General features: G+C 40.8%; 1 protein-coding gene across 1 annotated transcript in view; it reads left to right on the top strand.

The window, feature by feature from the left end:
* ATRNL1 (attractin like 1) overlaps positions 1–4969 on the top strand; it is a 602420-nt gene extending 597451 nt beyond the window's left edge. Inside the window, exon 30 of the mRNA XM_038758614.1 lies at positions 1595–4969. Within this exon, the coding sequence (XP_038614542.1) occupies positions 1595–1649 (55 nt within the window). The 3' untranslated portion in view covers positions 1650–4969. The remainder of the gene's footprint in view (positions 1–1594) is intronic.
* Positions 4970–20457: the final 15488 nt, after the last annotated feature.

Genomic DNA, 20457 nt, shown 5'->3' with positions numbered 1-20457 from the left:
CAGGCCACTCACTACCAACTCTGAGACCTGATGGAGGCTGTCCTGAAGAGCTCATTGTAGCCCAACTCTTATCTTAACATCACTTATTGTATCTATAATAATAGTAATAATAATTGTGGTATTTAAATGCTTCCTGTTTTCCAGGCACTGTACTAGGCCCCGGGATGGATACAAGCAAATTGGGTTGGACACAGTCCCTGTCCCACATGGGGCTCACATTCTCATTTTCCATTTTACAGATGAGGTAACTGAAGTCCAGAAAAGTGAAGTGACTTGCCCAAGGTCACACAGCAAACAAGTGGCAGAGCAGAATTAGAACCCATGATCTTCTGACTCCCAGGCCCATGCACTATCCACTACACCATCTTGCTTTGTAACCAGCTAGCAATAGCTTCTAATTCCTATTAGGAGCTTCAATTTGCAATTCAGCTGAAAAGGCTGAAAAACGATAGTTTGGGTTACTGTGGAGAGGAGATATTGACATTGAATTGGGCTAGCCTACCCACTCATCCCACGGCTTTCTTGCCTTGAATCTAAGCACTTGCCCTTATGTACCCCAGCTAGGAATGGGGTACACTACTCTCTACTTGTTTTGTTTTTTTTGTCTGTCATCCCCATTCTAGACTGAGCCCGTTGTTGGGTAGGGACCGTCTTTATATGTTGCCAATTTGTACATCCCAAGCGCTTAGTACAGTGCTCTGCACACAGTAAGCGCTCAATAAATATGATTGAATGAATGAATGAGTGGAATGGAGGGCAGGATTGACACAGCGGAAATATCTGAATCTCCATGTGAATCAGACAAATGTGCTATCATCAGGGCCTTCGGTGTGAGCTAGAAGGTGGTTCACAATTCCAAAAGTATTGGTCTTGCATTGCACAGTACAATATCCAGTATTGTTGGGTATGCATTCTGTAATTGGTTTGCTTCACAACTCTTTCCATGACCCATTCATCCAAAGTTTGGGTCACCATTCCTCTTCCTCACACTCCCCATGGATTTTTCAATAACCATGTTCCTGGGAAAATAATTACCAGCAGAAACTCTTCTTATTTTAGTACTTATACCTCTCTTCCTGATGCCTTATCACCTTAAAAGTGTCCAAGTTGGGTTTGTTTCCCTTTCCCAAAGATTTTAGCAAGTCAGTAAATATTTGAGTTACACATCTCTTCAGCACTTCCTGGGTAAATGATGACTAACTGAAACTGTCTTGTTATGGTACTGATCTCTGTGATGCACGTATTGCATTGAAAGTGACCAGATTGGGTTTGTTTCCATTCCCCAAACATTTTAGCAAGCCAGCAAATACTTGAGTTGCACAACTTTTTAGCAGCGCCTTCTGGGTAAATGATTACAAACTGAAACTGTCTTTTTATAGTACTGATATCTCTCTTCCTGACGCCCACATTGCATTAAAATTGACCAAGTTGGGTTTGTTGCCGTTTCCTGAAGATATTAGCAAGCCAACAAATACTTGAGTGCACATCTCTCCAGTTAACCCACCAGAAGAGCAACTCATGAGAGAGCTAAGCAACCCTGTAATTCTACCAGCCAAGAATAATTGAGCATTAAACTATTTTCTTTTGTCTTTAGGTCTCGCAATTGCCAGTGCACTAATAGACATTTCACAACAGAAGTCTGCGGATAGCAAAGAAAAGAGTTCCGGAGTCCGGAATCGGAAACATCACCTTTCAACCCGTCAAGGAACTTGTGTCTGAGGTCCAGAAACTGCACTTGTATATTCTGTAATGTTTTTCTTTTTAAATGGCTTCCTTTGAAAGCTATCTTACAGCCTCAGTTTTTCTGGAGGCAAACCTATAATCATAGGTAAAAAACACGTCCTGGGCTTTCAAACGTCCAGCCTGCTGTGCCCTGAATCAGAAAACCTTAGGACAAAAATGAATATGTGACGTAAGCCTGAGTGAAAAGCAAGCGATTGAAGTTCACAAAACAATTAAGTAAATTTTTATGCTGATCTCAAACGGATCACAAATGAACTGAAGTCTAGGAAAGGTTGTCCTTTGTTTCCTAATGTGGCTGAAAGTTGTATAATTCTTCAAGACCGAGCTGATAAAATTGTGGGACTCTTATAAGAGGATTTTTTTAAGGCTTAATGGAGAGAATTGTTCAGTGTTCTCCTCATAAGAAATATCACTACCAGTGCATAAAGCAGGAACTGAACATCTGAAATGGCTTTAGATACTGTTTAATCTTCTTGCAAATGTGAAATGTGAAAGCAGATTTGAAATTTAATAGTATGTACATATTGCATTTAAATATTTCATATGACCATGTATCTCCCAAAACCCAGTTTGGGTAGAAGAAGGGTTTCTATCTTCCTGGAATGCAGGCCAGGCTGATCCAGGAAAGGCCGGCAGAGGCAGACGGTTTGTGCCCTCGGTGGAAGGTTTATTAAAATTCTGTATGGAGAGGACATTTTTGCCTGCCTTGCCAACAGACTGACTCATTATCAGAGCTGATAGAGCATGGAAAAGCCCATCCAGCAATCAATTTCTCCCTTTTTCCCCCCAAACAGCCTGCACTACTATAAGCCCAAAAGGAGCTTAAATTGTCCCTTTACAGTTCACCTGCTTCTGCTCTAGTACGGTAATATTTTAATTGTCGACAGATGATTGCACTTTGCAAACACAACACAGCAATCCACGTATTTTTCTGGAAACAATTATGAGTTTCCTTTAGTCTTCCTTGCCCTGTGGCTGAATTTTATCCATCCCTGCCTTCCACTAATTTAATGAAATGTATGTGAATACCTGTCACCTCCTATCTAGCAGTATGGATGAAGTTCTGTCAAGATAACTACTCCAGTGCTGTCTACTGCCAGTGGCAAGTACAGTGCCAAACTTACCTTGCCTCTCAGGATTGGATTTTGGGCTGGGAGGCATCCTGCAACCAGAATTAAAAACTTCAACAAAAACTCATTGACCATAAATCTGAACTATTCCAGAAGGAAGTTGGCTTCTAAAGAAGAGGCTGACATGGTTTGTTTTCTCTTCTGCCTCCTACGCGTTTGCAGATGTTCATTCTAACTCAATAGGTCTCTTAAATCCTGTGTGGGAGAGTAGTTACTAATTTCAATGGTGGTCTAATGCGATAATATAAGAAGCAGCAGCAAAGATATGAATAACTCTTCTATACAATAGAGTTTTGGTAAATAAGAAAAATATGATATACTTGATGTTCCCTATATCTGAATTTTCATTTTTTTCAGGAAGGTGATGACACAATGACTATTTATATTTTACTGTATAGTTTCTTGCATGTCATAGTGATGCTGTAGCAGAATAAGGCCCTATTGTGAATTTTAGTGTTTATTTCATAATGCCATTTTAATGCATAGAGATTTAGATTGATTTTGATGAGGTCTAAATGTAAAAATGCAAAAGGAACAATCATACAATATGGAATTGATGTCTTAGGCTGGGTTGTTAGGTTGCATCTAATATATTGTTTTTTAAAAAAATTAGGCATTTATGAATTATAAGCTGGCATGGTTATTGGGTATTTTCCATGTGTTGAAATGAGATTCATTCCTAAAATGATTCCACCAATCTCCTGTGACTTTCATTGATTAATTTGACATCCCTCAGTTATTTCACAACTTCCCGCAAAAATCAGGAAAGTTTATTTTCCAGACTTTATAGAAAATGAGCAAATAATGTTACCACATTAGAAACCTGCCCTTTTCCTGGCTTCCCCTCTGACTCTTTAAAGGTTGATTTGCTCAAGGAACAACAAGCAGGACTGATACCTACAAACAAATTTCGAAAATAAACCTCAGAGCTGGACTCTTTGCTTAATTATGTTCTCTTTTTCATGACAAAACCCTTACCTAGGAAAGATATCTATATATATATAGGTAGATATAGATATAGATAGATATCTATATCTATATATAGCTGTCCTCTGGGCTTGAAGACCCAGCAGTGATGTGTACCGTTTTGAGGGGTTTTGTAAGATCCAGAGAATGTGTTTTCAGATAGGTAAAACAAATGGAATTTCCCAAGAGAGAATTTTAGATTGCGTCAATCTGAAACCCATCTGAGGTCACATAATGTGTATTGCAGCATTTAAGAGTGACATACATCCATTAGATTTTTCATTAAGTTAATTAAAGCCCTAATATGCATGTTAGTTTGTGCTGCATAGTAGCACCTATGTAAATAATTATTCAACATTTTTATAACAATACAGATCTCCTTAATAATAAAATTCCCCAAATACATCAATCTGAGCAGGCAGAAAGACAAGGGATAATCATTGCAGCTTTGTTTTCTTAGTTGAACTATTATTTGAATGGAATGCTTTCCTCCATCAAAACATTTTTCCATTGAATTAACTTCAAGAAATGTATTCATATACTAACAGGATTAAACAATTATTTTAAAAATACACAAACCTAGAATCCTGAATGCTTAGTTAAGACTTCCTTTATGCTTTATAGCTTTGTTAGTGTGACAAAGCTTTGATGATTTTCTTTGAGATGTAGAAAAATTATCTTGATCTATTTGGCACAGGGAGAGCTCAGTTGAGGAACTGGAAAATTTTTAATGGGTGGGATATAAATGACTCTCTAAGTTTGCAGGGTCTTCTAATAATCAGTGTTATCTTTGCTGGCTTAAATTAAAATCACATTATAGAATCGTACGTCTGAAAAGATTTACTTTAGTCCATTCCCCTGCCTGTTTTTCTTTTCAGAATTGATCCATTGGCTGTCAAAATTTCTGTCCTTCATAAAAAAATCCAAGGACTATTCTCCTCTACTGGTGCAGAGACTGAAAGAAAACTCTTTTGCTAAGATTAACTCCAATTACTTTTTTTTGGAAATGAAATTACATAATGTAGTACCCTGCTCATGTGGTTAGTGTTTTTGGGACATGCCCCCAACTTTTCTCCAAGGAAGTCAGAAGGTCATGGGTTCTAATCCCCGATCTGCCACATGTCTGCTGAGTGACCTTGGGCAAGTCACTTCACTTGCCTCAGGCACACTTCTGTGTGCCTCAGTTATCTCATCTGTAAAATGAGGATTGAGACTGTGAGCCCCGTGTGGGACAGGGTCTGTGTCCAGCTTGATTTGCTTGTATCCATCCCAGCGCTTAGTAAAGTGTCTGAAACATAGTAAGCGCCTAACAAATACCATCATCATCATCATTACAGTGTTTCCAGCAAAAGTTTGTAGTGTGGCTTAGTGGAAAGAACACAGGCTTGGGAGTCTGAAGGACCTGGGTTCTAATCCTGGCTCCACCTCTTGTCTACTGTGTGACCTTGGGCAAGTCACTTCACATCTCTGGGCCTCAGTGACCTCCTATAAAATGGGGATTAAGATTGTGAGCCCCACGTGGGACAACCTGATTATCTTGTATCAGCCCCAGCGCTTGGAACAGTGCTTGGCGCATAGTAAGCACTTAACAAATACCATAATTATTATTACTTTTCTCCATATAGCCATGCAGCAGGATTCCAAGTGGCCTCTCCACCATTCCTTGTCTCTTATGCGGTTAGAACAATTTCTTCAGCACCAGGTTCTCTGCCTGAATGTGTGATTGATAAGCCCAGCCCCTATTAACAACTGTGCTGTTCGTTCCCTCATTCAGTCGTATTTATTGAGCCCTTACCGTGTGCAGAGCACTGCACTAAGGGCACGGGAGAGTACACTACAATAATAAAAGACACGTTCCCTGCCCACAAGGAGTTTACCGTCTAGAGGTAAGAGCTTACTATGGGCCTGGCACTGTCCTAAGCACTGGGGTAGATCCAAGCAAACGGGTTTGGCTGCAGTCCGTGGCCCACGTGGAGCTCACCGTTTTCCCATCGTCATCCAGCCCCGCCCCCCAGGTGAGTGGCGTCCTGATGCCAGGTGTTGCCAATGATCCCCTGCTCAGAGCACGGGCTGGGCCAGGCTACTGCCCTTTCCCAACTTTGGAAGACGGACCAAGATCGAGGCTCCCACTCTGTGTCCCCAAAACTCTTCCACCTCGGGGAACAACAGGTAGGAGACAACAACAACATGATGGGGAATATAATGGCTGGAGACTTGGGTGTCTTTTTAAAGTTCTTCCAAGGCTGCAAGCCCGGGGCCGGGGGGGGGGTGGGGGGGGCGAGCTCGGTCGGGACACGAGCTGCTGGAGTGAAAAGGCAGAGTTGAGTCCGTGGCTTTTGCATTCCTGCCTGAGGTATTCCTTAATCCAGGGAGACTGTTTAATCTGGAGTTTTATCTGGTAAACAGGGAAAGATAACGGTGATCTCACTTTGGTCCTTTGTTTTCGTTTCCGGAATACAAACTTTACTTAGCATCCCGTTTGATGAGCAAAGAATGGGTAGTTGGTTACCAGGAGTTTCTGGAGGCCCTTTTCTTCTCTATCCCTGGGGAAGAGGAGATATATGCGTGGATGGCAATTAAGGATTTGACAGCTTCCCCAGGCCTCTGTTAAAAAAAAAAAAAAAAGAATCGTGCAAAACTGGATGAACCTCCCGGTTTGTTTGTGGAGCTAGTCTTCATAGTAGTTGCAACAGCCTAACAATTGTTTATTGTTTTGATTTCACTGGGGTTGTACCCATTCTGATCGGGAGTGATAATGACCGTTGCACACAGAAGAGGGGTGTTGAAGCAGGTTTCAAACGAAATGAGAACGAGTTGTAGTCATGATTACCTACAGGAAGTGCTCTCACATAAAAGGGTATAATTTTGTGGGTTTAAAGGACATAAAAATGAAATATATCTAGGGAATAGCATTAATGAGGGAATTAACAGATTTTCTTTATTCATGGATAGTCCTGGGGATTTTTAAGGTGTTTGCCATTTAATCCTGAGAGCTGATTGCTGTCTTGAGTTTTAGTGATAACCCTTTCTTTAGCCTTGGGCAAATTGCGATTTCTCTAGTTTTAAGTTAAAGTCAGCGAAATGGGAATTAAAATACCCGGTTCCCTCACGAGGATACAAAGATTTGTTACTGTTCATTGAACATGAAAAGTAGACTGTTTTTCCTTTAGTGGAAATACTCGGTGAGAGCTCTCCATAGCCCCTTCCCCCCACCAGTGTTAGTTCTTGTTCCACAGACTGAGTGTTGGTAACATCCCAGCATGGTTGTATTTTTTTTGTGTGTGTGTGTGCTTTCAGTTGCTATTCCTTTTAATCAAAGTTCTCCTGTCTAATTAAAGTTTTTGAAGCATTGTCTTAGTTATTTGGGATATTTCAGGATTTTAAAAGGCACCATAATGGGAAGTATAGAGAAGTAGAGTGGTTCAGTGGGAAGACCACGGGCTTTGGAGTCAGAGGTCATGGGTTCAAATCCCAGCTCTGCCAATTGTTAGCTGTGTGACTTTGGGCAAGTCACTTGACTTCTCTGTGCCTGTTACCTCATCTGTAAAATGGGGATGAAGACTGTGAGCCCCCCATGGGACAACCTGATCACCTTGTAACCTCCCCAGCGCTTAGAACAGTGCTTTGCACATAGTAAGCTCTTAATAAATACCATTTTTTTTAAAAAAAGCATTAAATCTCTTGTGGACTAGCTCTCTTTGACCATCTTACCAAATCCCAAACTGATCTACTTGGGGAGGAGTGGTAGCACAGAGGCATAGCAGTTATTTTCTAAAATCTGGGATAAAGTATCTTCCAACTTCTCTTTCTCTTGTGCTTACGTGGCAGCGATGTGTTTGCAGTCTTGAAATACCAGCTAGTTTGAAATAAAGTAAAGGATGCATGGAAGGACTCCAATAAAAACACCAGCTCTGCTTAAAACAATTTGATTTCCACCAAAAGAGAAATATCTTGCATTTCAAATTTATAATGAATGCCAGAATATTATACATAGCAAAACTATTCCTTGTTGAGTATGAGAACAGTAATTGATTTACAGTTGCAGACCTTGTTTAAGAACAAAAGCATATTGTCCCTTATGCCTTGGTGCACAGATAAGCTCTTTCTCTTAGAAAAGTAACCAGGATTCAACTGGCAGTTGCCCAGACAAGTCTTTGAGTTTTTTTTCAGGGCACAACTCCAAGGTCACTACAGTGCATTCCTATCTTTCCAGAGTTAGATACAATCCCCAATAGTTCATGGGGCTACTCTTTTCTTTTGAAATAAAATTAGAAGCAAAACCCTCACTTTTTTTTTCCTAATGGCAATATCATTGAGGTGGCCCATCACCTATATGGGTATTTTTGGAGACTAGATGAAGTGATGCAAGGGCTGTTTAGTAAAACTTAATGATACTGTGGGTGCATTTTTTTTAAACACTTTCCTTTATGAAATTGACTTTTTAGGCATTGGGAAATAAAAGGTTGATTAGAACATGTATTTAAATTTAATATTCAAAATGTGTAGGAGAGGGTAAGTATTGCCTATTCTTCCCTTTCCCCAAGCTCCCTCTTCTCTTGTTTCCTACCCCAATCTTCTTTCCCCTGATTCCTATGTTGGCCCTGGATGACTCCTGGAAAGGGGGTTTCTGCTGCTGGAATGGTCTGAATATTCAGATGGCTGGGAATTGCCAATGCCATTATCTGTCAGGACTCCAGCCAGAGAATGGACAGACCTGCAGTTTTCCTGTAGTATTCCTCTTATACAATGATTTTTCCACCATTTTTTTTAAGATGCATGGCTCTCTTGCTGCATGAAATTTCACCCTACAGCCCACGTGATCGCAGAAATTGAGTTGTAACTTTAAACACATCCTAAAAAGATGATTCTCCCCATCCCCCACCCCCACCCCAGTTGCCTTTTTGCAAATGAACCACCCGAGTTTGGTGTAGATTTGGCTTGTCAGACTTCATTTCATTTAGATACTTGTGTTTTCTGGGGTTTGGGAAATATATGGAAACTAGGTCTTGTGTAACTTGACTATCAATCAATCAGTGCTGTCTGAGTGCTTACTGTGTGCAGAACACTATTCTAAACACTTGGGAGAGTACAGCGAAACAGAGATATAATAGTTTACAGTCTAGAGGAGTCAAGCTGTATTTGTACTATAGAAAGAAGGGTTCCACTCATTAACTTTTGTGTAAAAATTCTGTTTTAACATCATAAATGCTTGGCAATTTCCATGGGGATAGATCAGGAATAATTGAAAGACCCAAAGAATTATGGTATTAAGGTCATGGACACTGTGCATTCAGAGGTGGCTACTCTGTGTGGATTCTGATTTTGCCTCTATTACATAGAAAAACCAACTTGACATCTTCAGGCAAAAAGCAGGCTCAAAAAGCAATCATTGGTGTTTGTGTTTCCACTAGTACGCTCTGAGGGCAAGCATCGAGTCTACTTAATCTATTGTACACTCTCAGGTTGCAGCAAGAACCCAAGTAGTATTATTGCTTTCAAATATAGTACTATATTTGGCAAACCATAAAAGAAGCACAATGGTGTCAAGGGTGTGTTAAACAAAATGAATGTATGGAAGCAATAAAGTGTTTGGTGGAGAAAGTTGGAAAACTTTGAAATAATAGTCCAAAGACCAATTTTGCTAATAGCAGAGCTTTCGAAAGTACACCATAGCTATTGGAAGGGGACTACTGAACTGGCATTATTTCTATAAATCTTTGAATATGTTCATTTTAATAAATCAGGGAAAAGATAATCAGTTTATTGTTTGTGCTATCCATAACGGTACAAGCAGTTAGGGTTGTGTATCTTTCATTTATTTTTATCAAACCAACTTCATGTGCATATTATTTGAGTAAACCTTATAAGTTGACTCTGTAATGCAGTTGGAGCTGGAAGTTGCTGGCCTTGCATATCTTTAAGGTTGTAGATAAATCGAAGAGATTATCTTGGCTGTCTTTTTAAATTTTGAGCAAAGTTTGGATACAAGACACCGTCACACGAGGAAAAGTGACAGCCATCAACTGGGAGAAGGGCAGCTTTCGGCAGTTTGGGCATGAATATAAGATATTTCTTAACATTTTCCCCAGGGGAATTGCTGCTTTGGAGACACTCCCTAAAAAGGAACTGTAAATTTACCCTCTGAAAGTGGAAAACAGCCTACTGTGGCACTCCCTACCCAAGGCATGCAACTTCCTGAGCTCTCCGTGAATAAACGGTCACTAATCTCAGCCCCAAAGTTTCATTTTCTTTCCCTCCAGTTTGTCAATTTTCATTAGGTTTGGGTATAGGTGAAATTAAAAAAAAAATAGGAACTAAATAAATAAGGGTCAAGCAAAGCTCATGCTCAGAAGTCAGAATTCCACCCAGTGTGGTTTTGTAGGTTTTGGCATGGTTTTGTACAATGCGCAAATAGGATATTTGAACTTTAAAGCAGAAGAAATAATTAAAGATGAATAGTGTCTTTGCTGTCTCCTAAGAGTAGGAGCATTGTGCAAACCAGATACATTGTTTAAAGTGAAGGAAGGGATCCAAGATTTTAGACCCAGTTGTTCTTCATTGATTTGCTGTGTGATTTTAAGAAGTCACTTAGCCTTTCTATGCTTGTTTCCCCATCTGTAATATGGGGATAATGCTTACCTACCTCACAGGGTGGTTGTGAGAATTCTTGTTCTGCCCAGCTCTGAGTGTGTCAGACGCAAAATTCTATACAAGTGCAAAGTATTATCATTAATCCTTATCAGAACGGTATCTCTCTAGTTTGATCAATATTGTGACTGCCCAGTAATCATCTGCTTCCCAATCAAATAGCCATGAATTGAAGCATTCTAATCATTTAGTGTTTGAATGCCTTTTAGTTAATTTTCTACTGTGTACATATTCAGAATGCTATATGCACAGTGTTTGGGCTTTAAGTGAGATTTTACCTCAGTATTGCATAATGAATTTACAGAAACAAAGATGTTTTTACTATTAAATGTTTCCTGGATATTCTTAAAGGGGAAGGGTTTTTTTGTTGTTCATGTAAAGATCTGCATCATACTGCACTGACCTAGAGAGCCAGAGTCCTTCCTAATTATATAATGAACCCTTTAAAGTATTGTATATTAGGGGATTTAACAACTGAGGTACACTTATGTTTTGTATTTTCATTTTCAGCTGGGTTTTGTGGAGTTTTGTTACCTTTCTGTCTTTCTGTTATACTTAAAATTGTAAAGTTGCTATATCTGTACATACTGCTGACATTTTGTCAGGTGATTGCATAATGGGTATTTTACACAAAAGTATTTAAATTTGTATCAATAAAACCGCTCACATTATTTCTGTCAATATCAGCATATGGAAAGCACTTTTAAATCTCCTTTCAGCGTAATAAACGGAAGCATCTCTCTCTTCCAATCAGTCATTGCTTCACAGGTTTTCTTTCCAGATAAATAATCCACAATGTGTTTACTGTGACTTGCATTCCTAGTCCCGAGCAGTGCTTGCCACCTGAGCATTCTTCCAGTCATCGGTGGAAGTGCACTGAGTCCACAAAACACCTTTGGTACCTAACATTATTTGTTCTCTGACGGTTCTAAAGGTAATTAAGGAGCATTGCATGTTTCTCAATTAATGATTCTTCCTTCAGCAGGGGATCTTCAATGCTAATTTGTTTTAATCAGGACTGAGCCTGCTAAAGAACTCCAAACAATTCAGCAAAGAGGAACTGGGAATTTTTAATCATGTAGAAAAGATCTAAGTGCTAGGAGAGAAAAAGCCATCATAAGATTTTACTTCCTGTTTATTGGACTCTGTTCTTTCAGGTCCCATAAAATGTGTTTAACATCTGTGAGAGTTTGTAGAGACTGAAATAATACAAATTTTCTTAAAAAAAAAAAAACACTAACGGGGAGCAAGGGGAAAGTACAGGGGGTGGGCATTGAGGCCCCGAGTTTGAAACATCAATTTTATCCTTTGTTTAAAGGATACTTTCTCTTTGACTTCTCACCGTCACCCACAACAGTTATTGAGCACCTTTTGGGTTCAGGAATTGTGTCTACCAACTCTTTTTTACTCTCCCAAAAGCTTAGTACAGTGTCCTGTACATAAGCAGTATACTTGTCGAATACCACCGATCGCCAAGAGCAGTACTCAATGCTTGATAGCACATGGATAAAAAATTAGGAGACAGTCTCTGCCCTCGGGGAACTTAACCTAATGAAAAATCTGATACTGCTGTCCCAGTCTTAACTATAGACAAAAAAAAAAAGTCAGTACATTTCTGTATGTATAACTGGGGAAATGGGAAATTGGTGATACTGTGTGTGTGTAGCTGTCCTTTCTTTTCAGAGATGGGACTGACAGGAAGATATTACCCATGCGTGCAAGTGAGGATGCAAAGACAGATGCATGACCAACACAGTCTTGCCGCACTGTTTGCATTAATAGTCATCTCTTGCTTGTCCTGGATCTCTGCTTTCACCCCTGCCTCTTGGCATCTCCATTTGGTGAAGCCTTTTCTCAAACCCTCTCCCAGGTGCTGCCCCGCAGGCTGCTCTGTTCCAGGTCCACTACTATTTCACCTTGTTTGAGACTGTCCAGTAGTGAATATTATCCCCCAAGGGTGTGAACAGGTTATATATAAAAAATAATAATGGCATTAAGTGTTTACTATGTGTCAGGCGGTGTTCTAAGTACTAGGGTGGATACAAGTAAATCAGGTTGGATGCAGTCCCTGTCCCATATGGGGCTCACAGTCTCCATCCCCATTTTATAGGTGAGGTAACTGAGGCAAAGTGAAGTGACTTCCCCAAGGTCATACAGCAGACAGTGGTGATGCTGGGATTAGAACCCACAACCCTCTGACTCCCAGACCCAAACTCTATCCACTACACTGTACTGCTCCTCCCATTCTACACTTGGTAGTGACTGTTGGCAATCTCTAAAGGCGTGTCATGAATGTAGCATACACTCACACAGTCCTGAGTTAGCCAGCTCTCAAACAAGGTGGCAGGTTAATGGTGCAATGTGTACAAAAATAATAATATGGTATTTGAGTGCTTGCTTTGTGCCAAACACTTTTCCAAGCCCTGGAGTAGATCAGGTTGGGCACAGTGGTGTCAGTAGAATTTAATCTCCATTTAGTCCCCATTTTATGGATGAGGTAACTGAGGCACAGAGATGTTAAGTGGCTGGCCCAAGGTCTCCCAGACAAATGGCAGAGTAGGGATTAGAACTCAGGTCCTCTGACTCCACGGACTGTGCTCTGGTGAAGCATTTGAGAGCACTTCAGTAGTTAGTGTGGATAATATCTTAAGCTCCATTTCGTGTAATCACCATTGGGGGAAGTGGTTATTAGCAATCACTAATTGCTGTTTGCATTCACTAGTGCAAGTGAGAAATAAATTACTTACTGAAGGTGGCAATGAATGTTAACAGTCTCTGGATTTTCCACTTTTGTGATATGTAGTTAATTTTTTTCTCAATTGAAGGGACTTGTAATACCCAGAAGAGTACTCCAAAAGCCAGCTCAGAATTACTGTCTTCCTAATGGCCCCCATCTCATTTGTTGTTGAGATAACTGTGTGTTAAGAAAGTCAACACCTAGGTCTCTGTTCATGTTTTGGCATAGATTTTTTTTTTTAATAAACCCTGGGGTAGATACAAGATAATCAGGTTTGACACAGTCCCTGTTCCACATGGGGCTCACAGTCTTAATTTCCATTGTACAGATGAGGTAACTGAGGCACAGAGAAGTGAACTGACTTGCCTGAGGTCACATAGACAAGTAGCAGAACTGGGATTAGAACCCAGGTCCTTCTGACTTCCTGACCCATAATCTAGCCTCTAGGCTACACTGCTTTTCTCTGAAAAGAGGCACTATTAGTTGTAGCAATAGTATTTAGTAAGCACTTAGTATGTGTGAAGCAGTCTTTTTAAGTGATGAGGTAAATACAAAGTGAAGAGATTGTGAAGGTCATGTGGGACTGTCTAATCTAAATTAGGCTAGACAGACAAATCCAAGAAAAAATGAATAAAATAAACTACCTCAACATAATTCCTGGAGGGAGGAGTCGCCTCTGTCAGAAGCAGTATGGCTAGTGGAAAGAGCACGGAGGACCTAAATTCTAATCCTGGCTCCACCACTTGTCTGCTATTTGACCCTGGGAAAGTCACTTTACTTACCTGCAGTATGGGGATTCAATACCTTTCTCCCTCATATTCAGACTATGAGCCCCATTTGGGACTTAATTTTATTGAATCCACCCGAGTGCTTAGTGCTTATACATAGTAAGTGCTTTACAAAGACTTTAATTATTATCCAGCACTTAGTACAGTGCCTGGCTCATAGTACATGCCTAACAAGTATCATAATTACTATTATTGTCATCTCACAGCTCCAAGGATTGTCTTTGATTCCAAACAGCCATAGTCTTCCCCAGCATTCCATCCAGTCTGGTTTTAGGCTTCTTTCTGCTCTTTCTTGGCTTGGCAGGAGGCAGCCAGACTAGTCCTCTGTTATTGGTGGCCTTTTGGAAAATATATTCAGGTATGGCTCTGACACTCCCTTTCAGGGTGAGAATCAATATGAATCAGGGCAGAATGTAAGCAAGGGAGAACCTTCATTTAAACCTTTCTCTTGTTTGAATCTTCCAAGATAATTTCAATGAATCCTTGAGCCTTTGAGAAATCTTCTTGGCCAAGTCTTGGACTGAGTTTGACAAATACGTCAACTTGCTCTGGGTGTTTGACAAGTAAGTATTGAGTATTAGGGATATATAGTCCACTTGCCAGCTGTGTCACCTTGGGCAAGTCACTGAACTTGTCTGTACCTCAGCTCCTCTGTAAAATAGAGATTGACTGTGAGCCCCCTGTGGGACTTGGGCTGTGTCCAACCCAATTATATCTACCCCAGCATGTAGTACGGTGTCAGGCACATAGTAAGAGCCTAACAAATGCCATTTTCTTTTAAGTAAGGTATTGTCAGACAAATATTCAAATTCCATGTCTGTTGTGAGGCTGGACTGTCTTTTGAAATATAACTTAATAATTCACGGTGCTGGTGGTTAGGATCAGTCAAGTATATGACTTTTAGGTACCAGTAGGGTTAAAAAAATACACTGTTGTTCAGGAGAATGCTAGTAGTAGAGACATTGGTATGATCGAACATAATGCATCATCTATGTTTTCACCTATAATGACTGGGTTAGGGCTTTCTGCACTGAATGAAAAGTCAGAGTAAATTATACAAATGCAACTAGTGATCAACTTTACAGTTAAGCTAATGGTCAGCAGCTGCACACCTAGAACACAATTGGCTTAAAAAAAAGCCAAAGCTTTGGTGTTGTTAAAAACGACCTGTATTTTTGGATGGAAAACACATCTTTGTGTAGCAGAGGAAACTAGAATGGGAAACGCGTTGTGGGCAGAGAACTTGTCTACCAACTCAATTATGTTATGTTGCACTCTCCCAAGTGCTTAGCACAGTGCTCTGCACACAATAAGAATTCAATAAATATGATTGATTTATTGGTCTGTGGGAAAGTTTTCTTTCTGATCCATCATCCCAGGTTTTGCTTTGATTCAGAACTAATAGGAATTGGGGGATGCTGCTCTCTACCAGTTTTTCTGGTAGGGAACTATATTTTGGCAGGCCAGTTAATAATAATAACAATCACGGTATTTGTTCAGCGCTTACTATGTGCCACACACTGTACTAAGCAGTGAGGCACTGTACTAAGTGCTGGATGCGCTCATGTAGCAATTATCTTGAACCTCAGAAGAGAGGCCAACTTCTTCCAAAACTGGAGCCATAATTATAAATAGCCCAAAAGAATGAGCTCATTCGAAATCTGGTGTATGTTTGGATGTTCATCTTGAAATGACAGGTTATAAGGAAAAATAAACAACATTTGTGCACCAACTATCAAATGGCTCAACTATCCTTTCTTCACACGCTCTGTACTTGAAGGGAGTTGTTTTAATTAAAAATAAACATTCTTTCTTTCTCAACAAGGACCCAGATCTTTTGGAGTTTAGCTTGCATGGTTCTCCCATGTGTGGAAAGTGAGCACCAATTATGCCCAGCTCAAGGCAGTCTACGAAGCTAAAACATCCCACCAACCAGAGTGTTAGCTTGCCTTATTAATTCACCCAATTATGCATGTGCTGCAGCCTCCAACTTGATCATGTCACATCACTGGGACCAGAAAGCTCTTCTGATCTTATCCAAAGTGACTCTGGCACTTTCACATTGCATCTTGATGAGATCACGTTGTCCACTTTCCATTTCCATGTGCTGTCTCCTAATTTGTAATTGTTTCAAGTTGAAGCACTCTTTACTCGATGGAAATAAAGAAACATAATAGTCCAGTGTTTTGTGCAGAATATAAGGAGGGAATTATTTTGCCTTCCTTGGTGTATTATTTAGACCATTAAGCCCATTCCCATTTCTCTTCTCACACCTCACCTACATGCAATTCTAAACCTGGAGAGAGGCAAAACACTAAACAGTAATCATTCCTGGGGATTTATAGAATGGTTTCCTTCCCCGTAGATTTGAGAGTATTAGCATACGTTTTACTGCGTTGAATGTCCATGCTCTATGCTGATGTAATTGGATAGGCTTTGACACTCATCCATCTGGAATAATTTCTGCCTCTGGATAGCTGGATGACCTGAGGCAAGGTATTTAACTTCTTGGCCTCAATTCCTTCTTCTGTAAAATGGGTATAATAAACACTGCATCTCTCTACCATCTCACATGGGGGTTGTGAAGATGGAATGACAAATGAAATCCAGGTAGACACTGTTCATAATTCCTCTGAAGTGTGTCACTTTCTACTCTCAAAGGTTTCTTTCACATATCAGAGATTCAAACTTTCATTTTTTGTTTCTCAGTATCAGTCGATCAGTGGTACTTTTGAGTGCTTACTGTATGCAGTGCCCCCTACTAAATGCTTGGGAGAGTGCAATACAACAGCGTTGGTAAACTTTTTCACTGCCCACAAGAAGTTTAGAGTTTTAGAGAAGCAGCGTGGCTCAGTGGAAAGAGCATGGGCTTTGGAGTCAGAGGTCACAGGTTCAAATCCCGGCTCTGCCAATTGTCAGCTGTGTGACATTGGGTAAATCACTTAATTTATCTGTGCCTCAGTTACCTCATCTGTAAAATGGGGATTAAGATTGTGAGCCCCCTGTGGGGCAACCTGATCACCTTGTAACCTCCCCAGTGGTTAGAACAGTGCTTTGCACATAGTAAGTACTTAATAAATGCTATTATTATTATTACAGTTCAGAGAGGGAGACTGGTGAGGGTGGGGTGAATATCACTTGCTTAAAGGTTACAAGTGCCAGGGTGATGCAGGAGGGAGTAAGGGGAACGGGGGCTTAGTTGGGGAAGGCATTTTGGAGGACGTGTGATTTTTTTAGGCTTTGTAGGTGGGGAGAGTGGTGGTCTGTCAGATGTGAAATGGGAAGGAGTTCCAGGCCAAAGGGAAGACGTGAGGTAGATGAGATATAGGTACAGTGAGAAGGCTGGCATTAAAGGAGTGAAATATGCAGGTTGGATTTCAGTAGGAAATCTGTGAGGTAAGCTAGGAGGGGACAATGTGATTGAGTGTTTTAAAGAAAATGCTCAAGAGTTTCTCTTCGTGGAGGTAGATGGGCAACCACTGGAGGTTCTTGAGGAGTGGGAGAACATGGACTAAATTGTTTTTTTTTAGAAAAATGATCTGGACAGTTAAGTGAAGTATGGGGAGAGGCAGGGAGGCCAGCAAGTAATCTGATTCAGTAGTCAAGGTGGGATAGAAGTGCTTGCATCAGCATAGTAGCAGCATGGTCTGGGAGTCAGAAGGATCTGGGTTCTAATCAATCAATCAATCAATCAATCGTATTTATTGAGCGCTTACTATGTGCAGAGCACTGTACTAAGCGCTTGGGAAGTACAAATTGGCAACACATAGAGACAGTCCCTACCCAACAGTGGGCTCACAGTCTAAAAGGGGGAGACAGAGAACAGAACCAAACATACCAACAAAATAAAATAAATAGGATAGAAATGTACAAGTAAAATAAATAAATAAATAAATAGAGTAATAAATATGTACAACCATATATACATATATACAGGTGCTGTGGGGAAGGGAAGGAGGTAAGATGGGGGGATGGAGAGGGGGACGAGGGGGAGAGGAAGGAAGGGGCTCAGTCTGGGAAGGCCTCCTGGAGGAGGTGAGCTCTCAGCAGGGCCTTGAAGGGAGGAAGAGAGCTAGCTTGGCGGAGGGGCAGAGGGAGGGCATTCCAGGCCCGGGGGATGACATGGGCCGGGAGTCGACGGCGGGACAGGCGAGAACGAGGTACAGTGAGGAGATTAGCGGTGGAGGAGCGGAGGTTGCGGGCTGGGCAGTAGAAGGAGAGAAGGGAGGTGAGGTAGGAGGGGGCGAGGTGATGGACAGCCTTGAAGCCCAGGGTGAGGAGTTTCTGCCTGATGCGCAGATTGATTGGTAGCCACTGGAGATTTTTGAGGAGGGGAGTAATATGCCCAGAGCGTTTCTGGACAAAGATAATCCGGGCAGCAGCATGAAGTATGGATTGAAGTGGAGAGAGACACGAGGATGGGAGATCAGAGAGAAGGCTGGTGCAGTAGTCCAGACGGGATAGGATGAGAGCTTGAATGAGCAGGGTAGCAGTTTGGATGGAGAGGAAAGGGCGGATCTTGGCAATGTTGCGGAGCTGAGACCGGCAGGTTTTGGTAATTCCCGCTCCACTTGTCAGCAGCGTGACCTTGGACAAGTCATGTAGGCAAGTCTGAGCCTGTTAGCTCATTCATAAAATAGGGATTAATGCTGTGAATCCCATGTGAAACATGGACTGTGTCCAACCTGATTAGTGTGTATCTCCCCCAGCACTCAACACATAGTAAGCACTTAATAAATACCATCATCATTATTATTGTAGTAGCAGTTTGGATGGACAAGAAATGATGGACTTTAGTGATATTGAGAAGGTAGAACAGACAGGATCCAGTGACAGGTTGAGTATGTTGGTTTGAATAAGAGATGAGTCAACGACAGTGTCAAGGCTACTGTCTTGAGGCAGAAAGGATGGTTGTGCTGTCTGCAATGATGGGAAAGTGGTATGGGGGGAGTTTTGGGGGAAAGATGAAGAATTCTATTTTGGAAAAGTTTTAGGCGTCTGTGGGACATTGAAGTAGAGATATCCTGAAGGATGGAGGAAATACAAGATTGCAAAGGAGGTAAGTCAGGGCTGGTGAGGTAGATTTAGGAATCATGCCATCTCATTTCTATAGAAAACCTTAACTTGCCTGAAAATTGTAACTACACTGTCTTGAAAGAGGTGTTCTGTAACCTATTGCTTGGGATGGAAAATAAAATGAGACTTTCTGGATTCAGGAAATATTTGAGCTTCAAAGGAGTCAGAGTTACTTCTCTGCATGAAGGAGGCTCTCAATAATTACTATGAGCAAAATTGCACTGATGAATAGGGCCAGGAATGTTACTCTCCGAACAGGCAATTGCAGATGTTTTTGTGTCACCTAGCTTTTCCAACACTGCTGCAGTTCTCATTCTCTGACATTCAAGGGATGAGTTTGATTTCAAGCAGAAAAGGAATTCTCTTCCTGAAAAAATGTCCATTAGAGTTCGTATCCATTATTCCCTGAGTGGGTGGAGTTGTACCCACCATGCAGATTTGTGACCCAGATCCTTCACAAGTAATTGATCATCATCAATGGTATTTATTGAGTGCTTACTGTGTGCAGAGCACTATTCTAAGCTCTTGGGAGAGTACAGTACAGCAGAGTTAGTAGATATGTTCCCTATCCACAGGGAGCTTAGAGTCTGGAGTGGGAGACAGACATTAATATAAATAATTTATGACATATAGTCAATCTTAAAGAATTGTACAGAGCCTGCCTAATCTTTAAACAGATTATTAATGATAATAATAATAATAGAGAACAAGCCCCCCGAAACCTTGTATTGTAAGGAGACTCAAATCAAACATGGCTAGTTAGATGGCAGCTTTCTCACTGAAGGTAACAGCCTGCTGACTGAATAAATTGAAGGACAGAATTCAGTCAGAGGGTAGTAACCAGATAAATTTTTATTGTTACATTCTGAATCTAATCAATCCTACCGATATTTCTCAAGTTTTAGCCTGCCACAGACATTAACAGGATTTGGCATTTAAAAAGCGATCACATCTACCACTTCTGTAACGTGAACTCCACTGTTGCTGTTTTCATGGAGAAGATTTGAAATGTCCATATAGTCCGAGTGAAGATTTTCACTTGAAGTCAGAATCACCAGGCACTAGAAACAGAAAAATGTATTGGAAGCTCAATCTGTTCAGTACAATTAGAAGTAGAAGTAACATTTCAAATGTACGTGACCCGATGTTTCCATGGCAAAGCAAAATGAAACCGGAGGGAACTGAGGCAACTACGTGTGAACACGAAAATCAGTCTTTGAATGGCAGTGTGCCTGAGACTTCCTTGAACTAATATCCAGCGCTTAGAACAGTGCCCAGCACTTAGAACAGTGCCCAGTGCTTAGAACAGTGCTTTGCACATAGTAAGCGCTTAATAAATGCCATCATCATTATTATTATTATTATTATT

The sequence above is a fragment of the Tachyglossus aculeatus genome, chromosome 16 (genome assembly GCF_015852505.1).
Source record: "Tachyglossus aculeatus isolate mTacAcu1 chromosome 16, mTacAcu1.pri, whole genome shotgun sequence".
NCBI lineage: Eukaryota > Metazoa > Chordata > Mammalia > Monotremata > Tachyglossidae > Tachyglossus > Tachyglossus aculeatus.
Note: the sequence above shows the minus strand (reverse complement) of the source record. Positions and strands in the feature narration are given on the sequence as shown.